The sequence below is a fragment of the Plectropomus leopardus genome, chromosome 15 (assembly GCF_008729295.1).
Source record: "Plectropomus leopardus isolate mb chromosome 15, YSFRI_Pleo_2.0, whole genome shotgun sequence".
Lineage (NCBI taxonomy): Eukaryota > Metazoa > Chordata > Actinopteri > Perciformes > Serranidae > Plectropomus > Plectropomus leopardus.
In genome coordinates, this window is record NC_056477.1 from 11,011,300 (window position 1) to 11,033,107 (window position 21,808).

The window sequence follows — 21,808 nt, forward strand, 5'->3', positions numbered from 1 at the left end:
AAGTCGGTAGTTTTGTGTTTACATGCACTAATTTTGGTGGAAAAGGGGGGTTAAAGAATATCTGGACAGATGTTAAAAAATATACTGATCCCCTTAAAAGTACATTTGAGCTGGTGTAAAGTATCTGAAGTGTCCTCCAGCTGTGTTTGATGATCAGTCAGAAACCAACCCGTTTATCCAGGGACTTAATTTGAACCCCATTAGCATTTTCATGCTCATTTGCTGTCTGCCTCGCGGCTGTCTGTAGAGATAACATCGACGTCTGCTGCCTCCTCGTCTGCCCATGTTTACAAATGTGTGACTGACGGCAGGCGCCTTTCCTGTGCGCACCCACAAGACCCAGCTGGAGGGTGGTAAAGTAGATCTGATGAATGTCAGACTTATTATTCTCACGTTGATTGTGTAATCTGCACAACACACCTCGATGAGCTGTAGTCCATAGGTTACCTGCTACAAGTTCATTTGAAGTCATGCACACACAGGAGGTTTTTGAGGACACCTTCTGTGTGTGTTGGACTGCATGAGTGCACTTAAATCACCCACTTTTTTAAAGAGCTGGTGTTGTATATGTATATTTTCCTTTTGTATCTATTAGTATACATGAAAACTGCATCTATGTGTTGAAATGATTTCTTCGTACTGTTTTGAGGAAAAGGAAAAAAGCAGTTGCCTGTAAGCTACTCTGAGCAGCATAAACACATTTACACAAATCATTCATATCATTCACACCTAAGATCTGTTGTTTTTAGCTGTTTTCTATGTTTAGAGAAGTAGTGAAACAATCAGAGTTTTGATGGCAGGATTTAAAATAGTGGCGGTAAAAGAATTAACAAATAAAACGTTTGTATTGATTATTTTGAGAGTTCTGTTTGTACCAGGTTTAAACGGTTACTGCCTCCAGGAATTGGCCATGGCCTGAAACTCATCTGTCCAAATAGACCTAGTTTAGAGCTAACGTCATGCTAACAGTGTAGCCTCATATAACTTCCTAAACCACGAACACATATGTGATATATTTTCAAATGTGTCTGTTATTGTTCACAAACACAATTCGTGATTCTTTGAACATAAAAAAATCACTTTTTTCAAATCTAAATTTGTGTACCACTCACTCCAGGGAGTCTCTCTTCATCACAGGAGGTGAAGTTAAACAGATAACTATTCAAAGATTTGTAGTCACATGAGTAATTCTGTCTTTGGTTGCCCAGAAACAAGGGGGGCTCAACCTCCCTGCAGCCTCAAATCACCTCTATACAGAATATATGCAACTGTAAACTTACAGTTTACATTTACATTTGTATAAAATATACAATTATGATACCATCAGATTTTATAATTTATAATCACCATCCCATCCTACCATATATGCATCCCTTTGTGATCTGTTTTTGTAATTTACCTCATCTCAGAGTTCAAAGTTTGTCAGGGAGCAGGTGCTGGTTGTGAAGGTCAAAGGTCAAATGTTAGGCGCTGTAATAAAATGAGATAAAAGCCAGGTGTCTGTCCTGTCTGAAATCTCTTAATGACAAACACTGACTTGGAAATGTTTATTTTTCTCTCCTTTTACCCATTAAAATCGGCCCATATAATAAAGTGAGAGAAGGTCATTATCACTAAAACACTTGTGTTTGTATTTACACATGAAACATATTATAATAAATAGCATTATCTTACAAACAACAATTTATGTTAAACCAAATGATCTTGTCAAACCAGGGGCCACCTCACATCCATTATCACCCCAGGTGGTAGTCACACCAATTCAGCCTCTATTAGCCATGACCAAGGCGAGACTCCTGAAATGACAACCCCCCGCCACTACCTTTATACCCAAGGTCAGAGGTAAGCAGGCAGGCTGCAGCTGTGTTGGCTGTTTTCTGATCGTAACGGCTGATTTCAGTTTGATTACAGCTCAAGTGTCCTGACTCAACCCCGTCTGCTTTGGTCACTCATATCGCAAGCTGGAAAACAAACATCAGAGATTTAAACTGACAGGGCAGCTGACCTGAAACCAGATTATAAACCAAGGCTTTTCATACAAAACAGCGATACAGATCTGTTTACGCTGGTTTGCATGATCCAGGGATTTATCTTTGTGTACTATGCGGATTAAAATTTTATGTAAAGGGTTATTTGAGTTGCTGCATAAGAGCGATGAGGTGTTTATTATTTGTTGACAGACAGACTAATCTAATCTTTTAGCTCAAAAGGTGATCATTATTTTTTGCAGATATATACCGAGTGATGTTTCGTCTTGATTCATGAGCTGCAGCCACTTTGGATTCAGACCAGGGGGAAGGCAACACTAGTCGACCCAGATGTGACTGGTGTGATGGATGGATGTGGACCAGCCGCTGCAACAACATGTCTATTTCAGTCCCCCATTGTTTGGCGCTCAGTCATCGCTGTGTGTATGTAGCAAGTCAACAGGCAGTCTCCTGTGTACGCTACCCTTTTGCTCACAAAAGAAAAAAAAGATTTGTAGAAAAAGTGGGCATGTGTTTCCTCTCTCTCAGCACGTGTCCTTCCACCAAATAAAACAGCCCTCTCCCACTTTCCTCTCTCATATTCTATAATACTCACTTGCAGTGTACGCAGAATGGGAAATGTTTGGGTGGCATGGCAACACATTTCCAAAATGGAATAAATGCTTGGCAGCATATCCGTTGTCAACTTGTCTGTAGCCCTATGGCACTCCTTTTTCTTGTAATAGGAGAGTAGCAGGGCTGGCACCATCGACCCTTTGAGCAACGCTTGATTTGAGTGACTTGCTGTGAACATGCCAAAGCACATCAACACCAAACAATGCTGCCATCTGCTCTTCATAAACTGACATTTACAAGCAGCGTTACGACGTGATTTCTAAGGTTTTTTTTTTTTTAGTCAAATCAACAACATTTCAAGTTGAGGTGTCCATCACTATTTTGAGCGTTCTTCCTCAAACCGACAGCTGCAAAGTAAAGTCTCTCTGTGGAGACATTTTGCATCATGCAGTAATTAATGATACTAACTTATTCCATTTGTGCCATTATATAAACATATTAACTGTAACTTTTTATTGTTTTTGGATTGTTTTTGAGCCTGTGAAGTCAATTCAAAAACTCATTATGGGATTTCATGTATGATTCCTGCAAGAACAACTCATCAAACAGGGAACAGAATGGCTTTAACATAATGTGACTTCCTTATGTAATGTCAGAGCCAACTAAAGAAAAAAAAACAAAGAGAGAAAAAAGCTTTGTACTTCAGGGATTTCCAGGTACTCTTGGGTGGCTGGCGCACAACAAAACCAGTCATTACAGCTTGTTATGGAGGTGTAAATCACGCTGAGATGCATGGGCGGAGGGGGTGCAGCATTCATGGGAACCATAGTGATAAAGTGTTGGGTTGCACTCTGTCACCTCTGAGTGGAGAGTCAATCTGTAACATGTGACACTGCCGGCCACCTGTCGAAAGGTGTCTGCTAACACACGTACGCACTAACAAGTACACATGTAGATCCAGATAAACATAACTGTCCCTGGACAGGAAGATTAATCTGACCATCCTGAAGCACAACATGTACCGTGAGTGAACTGGAGGAAAAGTTCACAGCATTTCTGTCTCTTAAACAAAGAAGTGATGCCTATACTTAAGAGCAGCTTTCATGTAATTATCGCTTTGGTTTTTATCCATCTTTTCCCTGATTTAATTGTTTTGTTATTAATTACATGGCTGGATGGTTGGATTGTGAGAGAATGAGCCCCTGGGCACAGATATGCAAAAAACCCCACTGCTTCCACATAGGAAAAAGACACACTGACTTTGTGATGGTTTCGCCTCTTTTTTTTCAATTTTTTGAGTGTCAGTGTAGCCATTATAGTCACATCCTTCTGTTATTTTGTGTCTCTGGCTAATTTTGTATATCCTTGTCATCGTTTTGTTTCTATTGTTAATAGTTTTGTGTCACTTTGAGGCAATTATGTGTCTTTTTTTGTTCATTTTGTGACTTTTGTGGTTGTGTTGCCCCTTTATGGAGTTATTTTATGTCTCTTTGGAGTTTTTTTGCATCTCTTAGTGGTAGTTTTGTGTCTGTCTGCAGACATTTTGTGTCTTCTTTGGTTGTTCTGCGTGTCTTTGTAGTTGTTTTGCCTGTTTTGTAGTAATTTTGTGTCTTTCTTTGTTGTTGTTTTGTGACTCTTCGTTCCTTGGTCGTTTTGGGTCTATTTGTGGTTGCCCTTTTTCCTTTTTCGCAATAATTATGTGTCATTGCAGTTCTTTTGCACCTCTTCATTTTTGAGTCTCTTCCTGGTCAGTATGTTAATTTGAGTGACATTTTGCTGGTGAAGGCAAGAGAGGCCCCCTAATACTTTGGGCCCCTAAGTGTATGCCCCATATGCCCAGTCAGTAATCCTTCTGTGATTACCAACACATTATTTGCCATTATTTAACATTAAGCATTTCTTCTTGACATTTTCAGATGATTACTTAACCACATGCACGTTAAAAGACAGAGTGATGGGCAATGTGTGAATTATCTCAACTAATGAGGGAATCTATGCGCACAAAAGCAGCAGAGACATAAATAGTGCACACACTAAGAGGAGGGTTCATATAGATCAACATGGCCTAACGTAAGACAAATCCATTTCTTAGTAAATTATCTTGTTGATATTCAAAACTTACAATACAAGTTTGAAGTGTTTTTTGTATTGGGGCTCTTTGTTTGCTCTTCTCAGGCTCTCTTACAGTTTAAACAATGTCTCATCTCCCCTGACGTTCTTTTTTGACCGCCCTTACTATGTAAATGTTCCCTTGAGCAAAAGGCTCAACCTTCATCCCAAACACAAATACAAGCTTAGGATCATCAAATGTATCAGTATCTTCAAAAAAACATTCCTCTAAAGCTAAGATGCATGCATGATCTCCACTCAGCTGGACATAAGCGCCAGAATATGTCACACTTGGGACTGAGACCCAAAATCGGCAAGGCAAGAAACAAAGCTGGACTTTACTTGCAACAAACTGTGTTCAGCAACAACCTGGCAGGAAATGAGTGTAGAGCTGGCTCTCTTGTAGGTTGCAGGCTTGATTGCAGGCAGGTGTGTAGATTGATGAGTGCCACCAGGTGTGTAGAGTGAAGGAGTGCAGACAAGGGGTGGGGAGGAACAAAAGAAAGACAAACCCAACACACACCAAACACACAAAAGTGAGAGGAAAAAAATAACAAAAATCACACCCATGCAGACACACAGGAGTCACTTAGTTGTGACAGAATATCCTTAAAAGGCCGAGAAAAAGCGATGTCAGTATTCTGCCCTCCTCTGAAGTTCTCACAGGATAGTTCGAGTGATTTTGCTGACAGCGTAAAACACAGCTGTCTTTGAAAATGCGGCCAATGTTTTCTCACATGTAATCGAGGCTGTGCAGTCCGGGGTGCTGTAAATTTGTGTAACATGGCCCTTTTCCCGTCTCCCTGTCTCAAATGTCTATGTTTGCCAGCCACAACTACAATGCTCCCTATTTATAGTGCTTTTTACCTCAGATATTAACTCTCTCCCCTGCGTAGCCCGCCACTTCCTGTCAGAGAGGAAATGTGTGTTTGTGTGTGTAGTTCACTGACCTTTGAGTGCAGTGTGCAACCAGACTGCTTTTCATGGCGATGAGATTGTGAGTTACCAGCTTTTTTGTGTCAAGTTAAAAAAAGTGAGGTGTGAACAGATGTACAAGCCTGTTTTCCATCCTCCAAATCGGAAACTTCTGTCTTTTTTTATCAACTCATCCCTATTATTTTATTTTTATTTTTTTCTTGCAAAGTACTATAGGGAAGAAAGCTATTCAAGATCACATTTATTTATTTTAGTTTTTTCTTAACCCTTTTCTTCTTCTGATTATTATTGTTAGTAATGTATTTTCTTATTTAATTATTTCTGATATGGGTTGATGGGTGTTGTGTTCTTTTTTTGTTTTATCCATGTTGACCTAAAGTTAAGCCTACTACAGTTACTGCAACATTACATGTTGTCTGTGTGAGATGACAGTTTAGAGAAAGTTGCAGAACTTTCTCTAAATTGTCATCTCACACAGACAATGAACTATGATGAACTATGTTTGGGAATAATATTGTTTGAGGGCACTTTGGTGGGGAGTTGGTTTCAATTTTGATTTTAATTTTGGTCAGGACGGGTTAGAAATAACAGGACTCACTTATATGTCAGTGAATTGCTAGAATTCATTCATTTTTTGTCTTCCTGTGAGTCAATAATATTTTTTTAAGAATGTAAGAATAAAAGTATTACCAATGTTTGAATGAATCTGCATGTTAAAAATTCTCAAGAGATTTGAAAAGACAGAGAAACTTTCACATAATGGGAATGATAAACTTTCCCAGACCAGGTGACACACTCAGTATCTATTTCAGGGCCTTCAAATGAGTATGTGCTGTACGTCTGTGTAAGACAACACCTCAGCGCTGAGATGTCGGAGTGCTTCCTTCAAGGCTACGATCGAAGGAAAAGCTGCAACTGGCTGGAACATCCTGTTTTGGACGTAAACACTGTTCTGCAGCCAGGGCTTTCCTCCCCGTGTTGGAAAAACAATCTGTCCTATCACTTTATGTCAGCAGTCACCCTCCCCAGTGGGCAATAGTGATAACGACACAAGCTTTTAATGCTGTTTAACCCTTTGGAACCTGTGTGACATCAGTTTGTTGTATTCAGATGGCTTAAACAAGCATTCTAAGCTTTTGGGACCTGAGAAAATTGGTTTGATTTCTTTTGAAAATATGGGAAAAAGGGTAACTTGGCAAGAAATGTCCAGCAAATTATAAAAAATGAGTGAAAAGTGACAAGAAAATGACTTGAAAATTAGCTGTGGGAAGATTATTAGATATTATTAAAAAAAGGAAAATGTCCGGAAAATTATATTTTAATTTCTTATAATTATGTATTTAAAACGGTGTTATAGAAGGTAATATTTTATTTTTAGCACTTTTTGTGGAGTCATTTTCTTGTTACTTTTTTGGTTTTTATTCTCTTATTTTCTTGCTATTTATTTTTTGGCCACTTCTTGTTAAATTGCTCATAGCCTTGTTTGCATGTTTTTGAAAGAAATCAAGATCATTTTTTTTTTCAGTTTTTAAAGGGTTAAACATAGAGAAATAGGTCTTTTGAAAGGTGGCAGGTGCTTTGAGTTTGTTTCAGTGACTTGGACAGACATTAGAGAGACATGATCGGAAATCCCAGGGAGGAACACACTTTTCTGTCTGTCTGCCTCACAGGTCCCGGGACATTTTCTCCTGACATCACCTCCGCTGGTCACTGCTGGGTTACAGGCCAGGGATATTCCACCTCTAGACTTCCTGCTATTTTATTTGGGGCTAGTGGGCATTACACAGATGTTTATCTAACTTGCTGTATTCTGCCAGAGCTGTAATTAGATACTGAAAAGAATATTAACTCAATAAACAAAAAAGACATAATGCATCTACAGACATTCAGAACAATGCAGTCTGAATGAGTAAGCTTCAGTAAAATGTCTCTGAAATGTGATGCAGGAAGTGAGCACGGGGGAGCGAGCACAACTTCTAAAGACTATCTGGAAACTTTGCAGCTTATTCAGACCTTTGATCTGACAAAGTGAAACAGAAATCTTGCTTAAAAGCACAAAGCAATCATTAATTAAACCAGACATATGAGTGCAGGTTGTAAATTTATTTCATGTCCATCCTGTTAGAAGAAAGGCCTCGTACTCTTGCTCCTTCACAAACAGCTCATAAAAAACAGTTACTTAGAAAAATATACATTGATATTAGAACTGAAAACTTGAGATTCAGTGTTTAATTCAAATATACAATTTTTGCATATTAAGAAACTACAAAACGTCAGAAAAGGTGGCTTCAATTGAGGCTAGAGAACCAGGGGAGCAAGCATCCAAAGGAAGGCACTGTCATTTTCCAAACTTCTCACAAAGCTTATTGAGCCTACATTCAGCAAATAATCAGATTTTCATGTGCGCACAAAAGATGGGTAAGTCTGTGTGAAGACACTTTTTCCTGTTCTTACGGTTTTGCTTCGTCCTTTATGCCCCACTTTCACTGAAAAAAAAAAAAAAAGAGCGACATACAGGAGCGCCCAGCTACTGCTACAGTACTACAAACTTAAGGTTAGCTGACTTTGGAAAGATCATCAGGTTGAAAAGACAGTAGGGGCTGAGAGGTTTTTTTATAAGACTAACCCTCACTTTCCTACTCCTGAGTTAAGCTGAAAACCCAATAAAAAAAAAAAAACAACTAAGGTCACTGCTTTTTGATTCAAACAGTACGAATGTTCAAGGCAAATGTGTCATCAAAAAGGCAGCTGGTCACAACATACTTAATCCATCATCTATATCACTTTCTTTGTCTTTCCCTGTCAAAACTCCTCCACTCTTTTCCCCCCACAGTCCTCCTTAATAGCCATCTCTCCGTACATCATCAGTGTCCAATAACTTTCCGCAGACACAGTCTTTTAAAATCTCCTATAAAATATTCAGTTTCTCTCAATCTGGTCAAGATCCAGCTCTCCCCCCAGCTGGAAAATGTCCCTCTGTGTCCCGCAATCACCCTTCCAGAGGGTGCGTTTGCCGCCCACGATGCCTTCAGGAGAGCCAGGCCGTGAGTCCACGCTACAAGCCGAGTCGCTATCCAGCTCCTCATAGGATGAATCCTCCTCCTCGTCGTCTATTGCCACCTCCTGCCGGGCCTCCAGCCCCAGTTCGGACACAGCGGTGAAGTCTGGTTGGCCGGAGATGTCAGCGGTGGGAGGAGGCAGGTTTGACTGGTAGCCGTCGGTGGCGGAGAATCCAGGACAGCTCAAGCTCTGAAAGGTCTGAAGCTTCTGTGTAGAGGAGACAAAGAGCGAAAATAGATGTTAAGGCTGTGGAACAACAAGCCGACAATTGCCCAGAATGGGCTGGGTGCAAGTGCTCGCGGCCCTTGTCGCTGCAGCGTGTCCCGCAATGTTGGCCCTCATCGACCCTTGTCGGCTTTATTTCAGCTGATTCAGCACACTGAATCAGAGCTCTGTGTCAAATGAAACCACTCTGATTGGCGGTTCAACTAAATGCACAAGGAGGTAAATCTATGGCTAACAATGGCTAAACTTAAGAGGGAGTAAGGTTGAACAAACTTCTTATATGAGGCAAGATTGTTTTTCTTTTACCAATAAGCTTTTCACAGAAAAAAAACTAAAAAAATGTGTATGTTTCATTCTACGAAAGAAAATTCCATGAATTTTCCAAAACTTTCAATGATTTTGTCTAATTCCATAACTTTTCAAGGCCTGGAAAATGTAATTGTGAAATTCCATGACTTTTCAAGGTTGTTCATGACTGTGGGAGCCTGTATAAAAGTAGAGGGGTTTTTCAGGGGGGGAATTCAAGCTCAGGGTTCTCCAGAATGTCAAATTGGGTTTCAGTTCGGGCTGCCAAAAGCTGGCGTTCTCTTTCATCGGCGGCATGTGAACATGTAAACACGAGTCGGAGAACATACGCCAAATTTTCTGGGTTCAAAAATAACACACAAAACATTGAGATGAGTTGCAAACCACAAAGGTGTCGTGTTTCAAACCGTGCTCCAGGCCCATTTATCACTGTGAAACACACACTGGGAACCAAAACTTGTATAGTTGTTACGATATTTTGCACTCTCTGGAGAGTCTGGAGAGAATCTGATTGTGAACTGCGTTTTTGCTGTCAACACTTGACCTTAGAGAGATTTAATTCACTAAAAAGTTGTCTTTCATGCTCTCTTTCCACCCTGAATTCCTCCCTGCAACAAAGAAAAGCAGCCGTGCAGCGCAGTGAAGGGGTTAATGATCTCTGGAGTGCCCCAGCAGCAGATGTTGGAGGCATGGAGGTGAATAGAGATGAGGTTTTCTCTATAGAGCCTCAGCTTACATGACAGACACCTCTAATGTTCCCTAGTGTGTCAGGACATTGCTTTTCCTGTTACAATGAGCTGGGAGTCTCCCTTTCTTAAGTCTCACTTTAGTGCGCTCGCTTTTTTATCCCGGCCCTGATTTAGCACGGTCCTTAAGAAAACTATAACACAGGATTTTGGCTGTCTGAGTTAAAGGTTCGCTCACTCTTGCTAGATTAACTTTACATGTAAGCAGCTCAAACGCAGGAAACCTCATCTGCAAACGCTTGAGGTGCTCATGTGAGGAGGAGGAGGCCTTTCGCTGTAGTTACCCCAGTGGAGTGGAAAAGGGGATTTCTGAGCCCTCGCTCTCTCTGCTCAACCCCCGGTATTACCCCACTACTAATTATCAGAGCAGAGAAGGAGACGAGAGGAAGGGAGAGAGGAGGGGGTGAGGCCGCTTCTCCACAATGTGCTTTCTATAAAATCTTCTTAGGCCGACTGGGATTTGTGTGGGTGTGGCAATTTAGGTTGGGGGAGCAGGGTTAGATTTCTGCTGTGTACCCAGCTTTGCCTGTGTGCTTTTTTGTCTTTCACTTGTGCACACCCTCACCCCGATGAAACACACACACACACACACACACACACACACACACACACACACACACACTCTATATTCACCATTACGCACATGTAGGCTCTCTAACCACGTGCTGTCACTTCTCACATAACCCATTACCACAACCAAGAGTTGTGTAACTTTCTTTATCTAGTCACTTACTGACTACAATAAACAGCCATTTAAAGTTGCAATTCTCAAATGTGCAGTTGTTACATTTTATAAAAATAACTTTTTTGTCACATTTGCAGAAGCTGTCACTACATTATGACATTATTAAGAGACAGATAACCTGCTTTGAATGGCATTTGAGAGAATCTACCACACACAGACACACACCCGAAAAAACAACCAATCAGAGCCAACGAGTCTTGAACGCAGCCGTCAGTCATGTCAGTCATGTCAGTCATGTCAGTCATGTCAGTCATGTCAAACTAAGCAGCACTGGTCGAATATGACTCAGGAGTCTGTTGCTGCATTGTCTATCTTTTGCCTTGAATATTCTCAGGAACATATTTTAGTGTACTGTTAAGCTGTAAAGCCATGTTGGAAACAGTTGAGCCTAAAACTGAGCACTGTCAACTAGCTGTAGCAAAATGTTCTCATTCAACAGCTAAACAGAACACTAAAATATATTTCTGAAAACATTTGAGGTGAGAAATAGGCAACGCAGTAACAGATTCTTGAGTCATATTTGATCAGCGCTGCCTGGTTTGACAGTTTGACTGTAGTTCAGGAGCAGTGAAACTCCTCTGCTCTGATTGGTTGTTTTCCATGAGCCACTGTAAAATCTAGTATAGTATTCCTTGAAAAGTATACTATGCTGAATTTTCCTTGGAAAAAAACAATGTATAAACTTACAGAAATAAACCTTCTCAATCATCACTTCTGACCCACTAGCAGTGTGTGTCTGTGTATTTTTCAGCATTGACCCTTCACCCTTTTATATTTTGTGTGTACTGGACGTTTATGGGCGTGTAGCCCCCAGCTAAAAACAGGGTGCATGTGAGGTCAGGATTTTATAAAAACATAACAGCTAGATAGTGGCAGCACATATCTAAAAGGAAGCTACAAAAATCACAGACACAGGCCTAAAAACAATCAAATAAAGTGAGGCAAAATGCCAAGCAGACAAAGCTTGTTCAAAACGGGAGTGAATTTTTAGTTGTCTTTCAGAGACGGTCTGTTCTCTGGTGGACAGGTGAGCACCGCTGCAGTTAGCATCTGCTTTTCTAATACAAAATATGTAACTTTCCTACAATAGTACAGTGGCTTGCAGCACAAACCTTTATCAACAATGACTCCTTTCAAACCAAACATGTCCTTTTAGTAACGCAGGCCTTTTGTTTGTTTTTTTAAGTCTCAAGCCCAAACTTGGTAGAGAGTTCCTTACAGTTTTCCGGGCAGGAAACTCACCGGAAATGCTAAAGAAGAAGAGTAACTCTAGTATTTGTCTACAACACAGCCAAAAAACAGCACCTGACAAATCATGATGCCACACTGATTTAATCAAATCTGAAGACACAAAAATGTGGTCCGACAGGGTGACACTTAACTCATGATCACTGGCCTTAAATAGCATTAAAAACAGAGAATGTTATAATGGAAACCTTTGTAACAGTTAGCCTACTTTTTCCATTTTTATTCAACTATACACCAAAGTCATAAAATAAAAGCCCATTTTATTCTTATGACTGATATTCTGTCTGACGTTATCCATACTTCCAAACAACGATCAACACAACCAGAACTTCCACTGTAACGACATAATCTACAACATGGGGATCAAAAGGCAGCTGCTGTGGGAGAAGCACATGCACAAGCCAAGAGGTTAGGCAAATATCCTCCTGATAATTAGGGCAAACAACAAACAACACCCTGCTCAGTACTCTGGCAAAGGTCCTGCTATGAACTTGAAGCATACACGCACAATAAACACAAAGAGGTGTACACACTTAAAGAAAACACATGCAGGTACTTTACTATGCACTCTATTTACAGATTTAATGCATTAGTATATTTCTTTGGATTAGCTCCGCGAGGAAATTAGGTCAGATAAACAACATGCAGCCACAAACGGCTGTGAGGAAGAGAGGCAAACAGACCTCCAACAGCAAACAACTGTAAAACAAAAGAGAGGGCAGAGGTGCAGGCAACGACAGGAGAACTTAACTCATTCCTGACAGCCAGACTACATATTTGTACACTATTGCATCAATTATCTGTGTTGCTGTCTGTTTTTGCTTTGGTGTGTGTGCATTTGTCTGGCATTGTCTGTACCGCAGAGAGAATGCATGGCAGATAGGTGCAAAGATGAAAAATGTTAAACAAGTTTCATCAAAGCTGGAACACGCAGTGGTGACGGCCAGTTTGTGATGCTTTACAGTGCACCTTCGGGACAAGTCACAACATGTCATTATACACGACATGCGCCGTGCCGCACCTCGAGACGCCCACCTAGGTGTTCCCATAGAGCCTGAGGGGCTTGACGCTCAGCTATGATCACCATGTCTGCCATCCCAGGAATGGGGAGAGATGGAGAGAGGAGGGGGAGAGCGGAGTGGCTCAAACTTGGGCCAAAGAGGAAATATTAACAGAGAGGAGTGAGGAGTAGCGAGGAGTCTGTCCGCCAGCTTCCCTGCAGAAATAATTTTCCCTTTCTTCACACTACCATTTCTCTCCTGACCAGCGGTGAAGAAGTATTCAGATCCTTTACTTAAGTAAAAGTGCTAATACTACCCTGTGAAAATACTGTTTTACAATTAAAAGTCCTGCATTGAATTTAGTAGTATAGTATACTCAGGAAAATGTGCTTAAAGACTTAAAAGTAAAACATACCCAATGCAGATCCTCAACACCCCCCAAAATTATTTTAAAAAATAGGAAAAAACACCTTATACCGCAAAATTATTAAAAAGAAAAAAACTCCCCAAATTTAACATTTGTTAAAAAAGAAGACGAAAAAATCCACAAAATCCCAATTATAAAAAATAAAGAAAACACCCCAAACTTCAAAAAAACTACAAAATGTAAAAAAAAATAGAGAAAGAAAAAAACATCTCAAAGCTGAAAATTATAAACAAAAGTGGTTATAAAAACCACAAAACTCTACATTATTAAAAAAAGGAAAGAAATTAGAGATTTCAATGTTTACCAAAATAGTTGGGAATTATTTTTTTTGTGAATCGCTGATTGATTAATCAACTAATTGTTACAACAGTATCTGTATTAACATTTAACTGGTAATTTAATTTATAACGTGGTTTTTATGCAAAAATCATAATCTGTAAATTAACTAAAGCTGTCAGATAAATGTTGTGAAGTAAAAGTACAATACTGTCCTCTGAAATGTAATGGAGTAACCGTATGAAGAAGCATGAAAATAAAATACTCAAATAAAGTACAGGTACCTCAAATTCTTGAGTACTTGAGTAAATGTACTTCCATCACTGCTCCTGACACACACATTTAAGCACTGGCTCAACAAGCCCTCTTTACCACCTCTGCTGCTAACACAGCTAAGCCAAAGATCGCCTTTAACTTTTCTGCAAACTGGAGAGATGATTCACATATAAAACAATACAAATGAAACTGGCGTCACATGGGCCATTTCCTCTAAGTGTGAGCTGCGTCAACAATCGTTCAGCAAAGTGACCTAGAATCAAGAGATAACATTCCCCGTGTGACAGCTCGCTACACCCACTTATGAAAAAACTATGAAGGGCCAAGGTTTATGGACAGTCATGGATAAAGACGAGGCAGTGGACAGAGGAGTGAACTGATATATGTGGCTGACAGGGGAGGACATTCGAGGAATTTTGGGGGGTGGTCGCACGTAAATCCCTACGGTAGCCGATTAGCATGACATGCATCCCCAGAATTCACACCCGCCTTCATTGACGTGGTTGAGGAACCTAGAGGCCAAATTACACCATGTTCCACAGACAACACACCCGAGGGACTTGTAATATGTTGACCCTCACAATCCTTAACCCCCCCATAACTCCAGCAGACTTTATGACCTCCTGCATTTTGAATAGTCCAACAAATTTTTAAAAAATGTCTGTACCTCTGGGTACTGTGACAAATACCCAAAGACTTTTGTTTTTCTTCACGTGAACTTTATTATTCATCTACACACAGCTATAAAAAGGATGTGGCAAGTGTGTGTAGGTGTGACCAGAAGGAATAGGTCTCTATTTACACCCTAAGGCTCGGCTGAGTGGGACGGAGAGAGAGCTGCGATGAAGGGTGTGAGTGGGAAAAAGTGTGCACATAAGGACAAGGGAAAAAGGAGAAAGAGCGTCACTTAAATCACATCGAGTGTCAGCGGTCAGTTCACACATCCAGTTTGGCCCCAAAACAGCTGAAGTTAAAAAAATACCAGAAGTGTGGTTCTGACAGTTATGACTGCAGGTACAAATCCCTTCCACAAATCACAGAAAGAGCCAAATTCCCATAAGAGGTGGTAAAATCTCATCTGTTCCCTGACGGTAAACAGACACAGGTTGTAACCAGCCCTGCGGTTCCACATTATCACTTCCTTTTCCAGACAGTTTGCCAGCAACTAGAGCTTTCCCTCGGCTCTCGCTGAGACAAAACGCCTCTTTAACTTGTGACAACTACGTGAATCCTCAATCTTCTTCAGGGAGTTATTAAAGTCAGCGTGATATAGTACAGCCCTGCTTGTTTAGGTTCATGAGTACACTAGATGCAGCCTTTTTATTGACAAGGAGACTAAAATGAAGTTAAATCTGAGTAGTGAGGGGAAAGAAAGAGAAGTAACTAAATGTGCTCTAAATTACGCTCTATGTGCTGGTTCGTTGATTGCTTTCCTCACTCACGGCATGCAAGAGAGTGAGAAAGTAAACAGTAACAGTAGATTATGAAAAGATTCACCTATGTACATGACTCAGGTCTGCTTGTGGCACCCAATAATGTAATAATTTCCTGCAGCGCCTAAAAACGTATTAAAACTTGTGCTTAACCTGATCTGAAATGTAATAAAACCAAGTAACAGGGTTTCCACGCATTTTTACCAATGAATTTTCACAACTTTTCCATAATATTTGACCCCATTTCAACCACTTGTTTTGAGTAGTTTGAAACGTGTCGGCCCATACAGAAATACAGCCACACACAATTAAACGCACACTCCCATGCATTCAAAAATAACCTGTTGGTTCTCATGCTAACTTTACTTGCTTGTAAGACATTTAAGTGTATATGCCAATAGAGCCTGTGGGCAAAATGCAAAGGCCACGCCCCTTTTTGGTGTGTGTTTATATCCGAATTTTGACATGTTTGTATGCACTTATTTTTTGTTAAGCATATGTTGGTTTAATGGATATGTTTAGATATTTTTACGAACATATGTACATTGTATTTCAAAAACTTTTTTATAATACTCTGTTAATTCCAAACCATTTCCAGGCCTATTTTGTTTTCTATTTTCATTGCTTTTTCAGGAATTTTATGACGGTGGGAACCCTGCAATAATGTAGTAACTTGACCATTAATGTAATAAAATGTCTTGACTGATATTAAAATAACATTTTAACTGGTAATGAAATATTACTTTTTATTTTTTTCAAAACTGATAATGTAATAAAATATGATGAAAAATAAAAGATGAGGTGTTTTTCTCAGAAATGTGAAGTGTGCTGGCACACAAAATTTATACAACTGTTAATGTCTTCAGATGGTTACATGACACTGACATTTAATGCTGATTTCACGTTTCGAATAAGTAAACTGTACTGAAATTTACAAACAGATGGCAACTAATACATTGTAATTAGGCAAAAAAGTATGAACTAATATTACTACCAATGGGAAACGAGTTATGGATTTTCTAGTTTCACCGCAGGGGCTGACCCAAAAAGTCGAGAACCACCACTTTAACACTTTTTTCTGGGTACATTTTACATCCCTAATGATTTACAGTATGTAGTAGGCAAAGTCACCAAAGTTAGTTCTCCTGTGCGTTGTGTAAGAAATTCCCAAGAATATAATAAGATTTTAAAGTAAAAATGTGAATATCCGTCATTACATTTTATTACAGTGTTGGTAAAATTATTTCTTTATTGGATTTAATTACATATTCAAATCCAGTTAAGTGCAAATTTCATTATATTTTCAGATGTCATTACATTCTCAGGAAATTATTACACCCTTGGGTGCTACTCTGCCTGTTAACCACTCAGAACAGACTTTCTACAATCATCTGCAGCAGAGGTGTGCTTCTGCATTTGAGCATTGCTGGAGCCAGCGGTAACGTAAAACTGACTCCATGTGTGCGTATATGTGTGATCATCGTGCTTGATTTTCCCCTCTTAGCAGCTGGCATGACTAGAGGAAACATGCTCGCTAGGCTCCATTACCAAAGCCCTGTTGATCCAACCCTGGCTGGGTCCTGAGGGTGACTGGCTGGGAACACAAATCTTTGGGAAACGGAAGGGAGGGGTAGGGGGATACGCTGATGGTACTTTCTAATAAGAGAACAGGAAAGGGACAATATTTCCGTGACAGGAGGTGTAATCAAGGAGGGCTCTAGCGTGAAATATCAACGATACGAGAGCAGAAAAGGTGGAATATACCTGAGTGCAGGTTGTTATCAGTGCCAGCTGTTGTTGCTATAGTTTCTCTGCACAATATCAAGAGCATTCGAATGAATAATAAATCAGGATGTAGAACATCAAGATTTTTCTGTGCTCCATACAAACATCAGAGTGCTGCCAGGCATCAAAACAGTACATGTCATTAAAATACTTCTCCGGTTCTATTTTGGGTTTTGGTTTGTCCAGGGGTCAGTCATACTCTCTAGCTTTTCCACTGCTTCCTCTCTGACCTTACAAAACAACAAACAAACTTGTCATGGAGAAAGAAAATCAGAGTTCCGTGCATCCAAACTATCCTCGCTACTAATCACATTTGGTAGTTGCCTGATAGTGGACAAGAGATGGAAAAAAGAGATGAAGCAGTTAGTGCTGCCTCCTGAAAGTCAGAGATTTGAATCAGCAGTCAGACACCCCTCAGTCGACTGAGATTTCAAGTTGAGCAGTGAGAATTTGCTTTGAAGTGAGTGAGAAAAAGAGACTCTGCACTGTAAGGCTTGGAGATAACATTATCTTCTCTCCTCTGCTTAGACGTAATGGATTTACAGCTCACAGAAACTTAATATGACAAAGTCTCTGGCTTTTGTTTCACATCTAGTATTGACAAAAAAATGTTGCACATTTGCGATCAGTTTTGACCTGTTAGCGCTGTTAGCCTGTTGACTACATCACAAAAAAGCCACTATCACACTAAATGTCCCACTGAGCACTGTTCAAACTTCAAAAACTTTATGAAAACAAAACAAATAATTGAATATTCATATTTAACAGCTGATTCTCATTCGACATTCGACACATCCCAATCCTGGTGAACTCTGAAGCCTTTATGTGACTTAAAAAAGATGGTTGCTAACAGGTGACTAAATGGACGTCGTCACATCGAGCTGTGCCAAACACGTCTACAGCCTTGTAGTGGTAGCGCTTTTGGACCAGGGAATCAGAGCTAGGTTAACTTCCAGGTTGTCCTACAGAAGAACGCCATCCCCGGGGCCGTCTATGACGGATGGAAATAAGGAATAAGGAAGCAAATGAAAGGTGAGCGGTCCAACCTACAGATGGGCTGTTTACCCAACAGAGTAAATGAAATGATAAACTGGAGCCGGGCTTGCTAGAGCGTGGCACTAGGCAGCGTGACCGAACATGAGGAATGCTTCTTTAGTGAGCACCACTCCCTGAGCTGAATGGAGTAAGGCCTGAGATCACTTAGCCCTGAAGCCTCGGACCGACGACCCTGAAAACTTAATTCAGCTTGATTTAATCCAGTCCCTGATCAGACACAGAGAGAGACAGGCCCAGTTATGTTTGAGGATCTCCTGAACTTCCCCCTGATCTAAGAACAAAAAGGTGTTTGTCTGTGTGGTGAGTGTGTTTGGTCCAGAATGTAACTAAAGGCAATAGAGGAAATTTTGCAGCATTAAAGCGAGATTAGATATAAACCAATGCTGATTTTAGTTTAATCAGTGAATGAAATTGATACTAAACTCTGTGAAATGAGTCAAATTATAATAATGTATGCGTGACTGTGTGAGTGTGTGTGTGAGTGTGTGTGCTTGTCTGTGCGTGTCAACATGTGTTCAACATTTCCAGCTAACCTGAGTCATCTTTGCCAAGTCCAGGGAGGGCCGTTGCTCCTGGGCTTCTTCTGGTCTCCTGCGCTTCATACCAATCTTTTTGTCGTTTAGCACGCAGGGCTGGGACCTGCTCCGAGAGAGACACCCCGTGCCCCTGGCTCTCAGGCTGGCTCGCCTCCCCAATTCTGGGGTGGAGTCTGGAGAGCTGGCCTCCGACGCCTCCTCCCTCTGCAGCTCTGGCAAGCTGATCTGCTCGTGGGAGAGGGAGAGGGGCCTGAGGAAGTGGTGATGGCGGGAGTGGTGATGGTGCGAGGAGGGAGAGGTAGGGGAGACTGGAGAGGCAGTGAATTGAGGATGGAGAGGCAGTCGTTGGTTGAAGAATGGCAGGTCCAGGGCTCCGTCAGAGGGGATGCTGGTGCGTGAGGGCAAACTGAAGCTGGAGCTACGCTGCATGGTGGGGAGATGACCGCTGGAGAAACCCCCTCCCCCTCGCACACTTCCTCCACTGTGGCACCTGCGTTTCTCCACTGTCGTCCACACTCGGGAGCCTTGGGGCCTCCAAGATGAGCGGAACCCACTGAATTCATCTGAGAACGAGAGGGAGCGACACTGGCGCTTGCTCGGTGGTGCCGTAGGAGCTTGGCTGGTAGCTGTAGTGGTGTAGTGAGCAGTGGTGGATGAGGTGTGGGTGTGGTGGGTGATCATGCCGCCGTCGCCGAGGCTGAGATCTCTTATCAGACTGGTGATTGCTGTGGCGCTGCCTGGCTCCTTGGTCCAGTGCCAGCTCCCCGGCTCAGGCATCACATCCCAGACATCCAGACTGGTACCAGACTGGCAAGGAGCTCTCTGCTGGATGGCACAGCTCTGCCCCAGGTCCCGCCACCTATCTGGCTCTGCAAAATTCAAAACATACAAACTCACTCTCATTGACTTTTGCCCATTTTTACATGTCTCTGTCTTATAAGTAAGGAAAAGAAAAACCTGCGTTGGGTTAATTTAACATGATCCCATTATCCCACTATAATGATGCTGGGTGCATTCTTTTGCTTTGTATGACACAGAAGGGTCAGCAGGTCATGATGCAGAAGGGCTTGGAAGTGAGTCAGATGAGTTGACTGAAGTGACTAAGAAGAGGTTGGTGGTGAGGTTTAGGCAACAAAACCATTTAGTTAAGGTTAGGAAAAGATCGTGGTAGACATTAGTCACATCCGTCTGCTTACGTGAGTCAACTTACATGACTATGAGGGGGTCAGCAGCAACAAAACTACTTGGTTATGGATTGGAAAATTGTGGTTGACATTACTTGTGACTGACTTGACTAACGATTGACTATACTAATGACTGACATGACTAACGCCTAGGGCTGCAACAGTATGAGACTTTTAAGTTAACCATCTCAGGAAATAACACAATTTCACAGTTTCATGGTATTACACAATTACTGATACCATTATCAGTCACAGAGTCCCTTAAAGGAATTTAAACAGGAGGTTTTCTTTTGGTTCCATAAATGCTTTATATTTATTGGAAATGTAAAAACATTTTTAACAGAAGTCTGTGTAAAAAGTCTAACAGGCAGTGCAGGAGGAAAGGAGATGCGAAGCACAGGTGAGATTTTCTGTCCAGTTGCATAGTTTTTGAAAAAAATATTGTAGAAAGCAAATGCACACCGTATGACAACCTTCAGTTTTAATGCCATGGTATATCACGAAACAACTGCAATCCTACTAATGTAACAACTCACATGACCGACGACTGATGTGAATAAGGAACTCAACGTTGAGTTTTAATTTCACACAAGACACAAACATCAGTTTCCTAAGTCAAAGTCTTGTGCCTGCTGGATCAATCCACCTCCCCCCTTATTCCCCTTTAGCAGACATTGGTGTTTTTTAATACTTTGGCCATTGTTCTGAACATCTAATAATGACACAGATGGGTTTATTTAGGTTGTTTGAAAGCCCAGTGTGCCTTGTACATATTCTAATGGGTGCCTCCGGCAAAACTGCCCTAACCGGCGTATTTAGTTGCCTTGGGAGTGATTCCAAGCTGCTTAATCACAGAATGATGAATTCTAGCTTCAAAGAAAGTCAATAAAGTCTGGAGGGAACATTTAATACTTAACCACACAGAAAGAAAAGCACCTACAAATAGAATCAAGCTTAAGGACAGAGGGAACAGTTGTTAGTTTAAGCTGATTGACTTGTAACTGCAGTGGGGAAGAAACTGAACTTCCACTGAAGGTCACTGAGGGCAGTTGCACACAGCTAAGCACATAAATCAACAGTAAATTGTGAGCTTTGACGTCTTAAAAAAAAATGATACTGCACTTTGTCATCATCATTTGTCCTATGATGAATGACAGGATTAAGTCTAGAGGAAGTAACACTGCGGCTGCATAGTTCAAACCAGTGCTGCTCATCATGCGTAAATGTACTCAAAGCTGACAGCAAGATGAAAAGAACAAAAGTTAAACTCGATTCTGAATGCATTTAGGACACCACTTTTTTTTTTTTTTTTAAGTCTTACAATGAGGAAGTTGGTTGTCTTTTAGGGGAGAATTTTGTGGCGCTCAGTATGATATGCTGTGTGGTTTAGTGGCCAACACTGCGACTCAACAAGATCACTATGTCTTGATTATTTGTCACATAAACAGCTTGAGGACATGAAGAGAAACCTCAGCTGTCAGTTATAATGGTACTGAGCATAACAATCCAGTTCCTGTCTCCTCTACCACCACAGCTGTGGACAAAAAACTACAATTTTCTATGAAATCCTAGATCAACAATGAAATCTGACTGCTTCACATTACAAAGATGTTTTTGAGGTATTCAGCAGATACACAAGCAACATCCACTCTTCTGAAACTTAGACCTGCTAAAACATGGACCACATATTACGATAAGAATCAGCCAGTGAAGCAGTTGGCAAGTCACTCCCACTAGTCAAGTGGTCAAGAAGACATGCTTCGGAAAGCAATATGACTTGCCAGCTGTCTCACCATCTGCACACAACAGTCTATCACACAGCTGTGGGAGATAATATACCTACAGGAAAGTGCCATAGTGGCTTGAGCTACTAAAGCAAAGAGATCGAGTTGTGAATCTACTGAAGCTTTTGGCAA

At 41.0% G+C, this 21,808-nt stretch overlaps 1 protein-coding gene across 1 annotated transcript in view; it reads right to left on the reverse strand.

Moving 5' to 3' along the window:
• Positions 1 to 7,676: 7,676 nt before the first annotated feature.
• The window catches only part of LOC121954661 (protein FAM53B-like), a 30,744-nt gene continuing 16,612 nt past the window's right edge, over positions 7,677 to 21,808 (reverse strand). Inside the window, exons 4-5 of the mRNA XM_042502311.1 lie at positions 18,706 to 19,577; positions 7,677 to 8,855 (exon numbers count right to left, since the gene is read on the reverse strand). Of these exons, the coding sequence (XP_042358245.1) occupies positions 8,508 to 8,855; positions 18,706 to 19,577 (1,220 nt within the window). The 3' untranslated portion in view covers positions 7,677 to 8,507. The remainder of the gene's footprint in view (positions 8,856 to 18,705; positions 19,578 to 21,808) is intronic.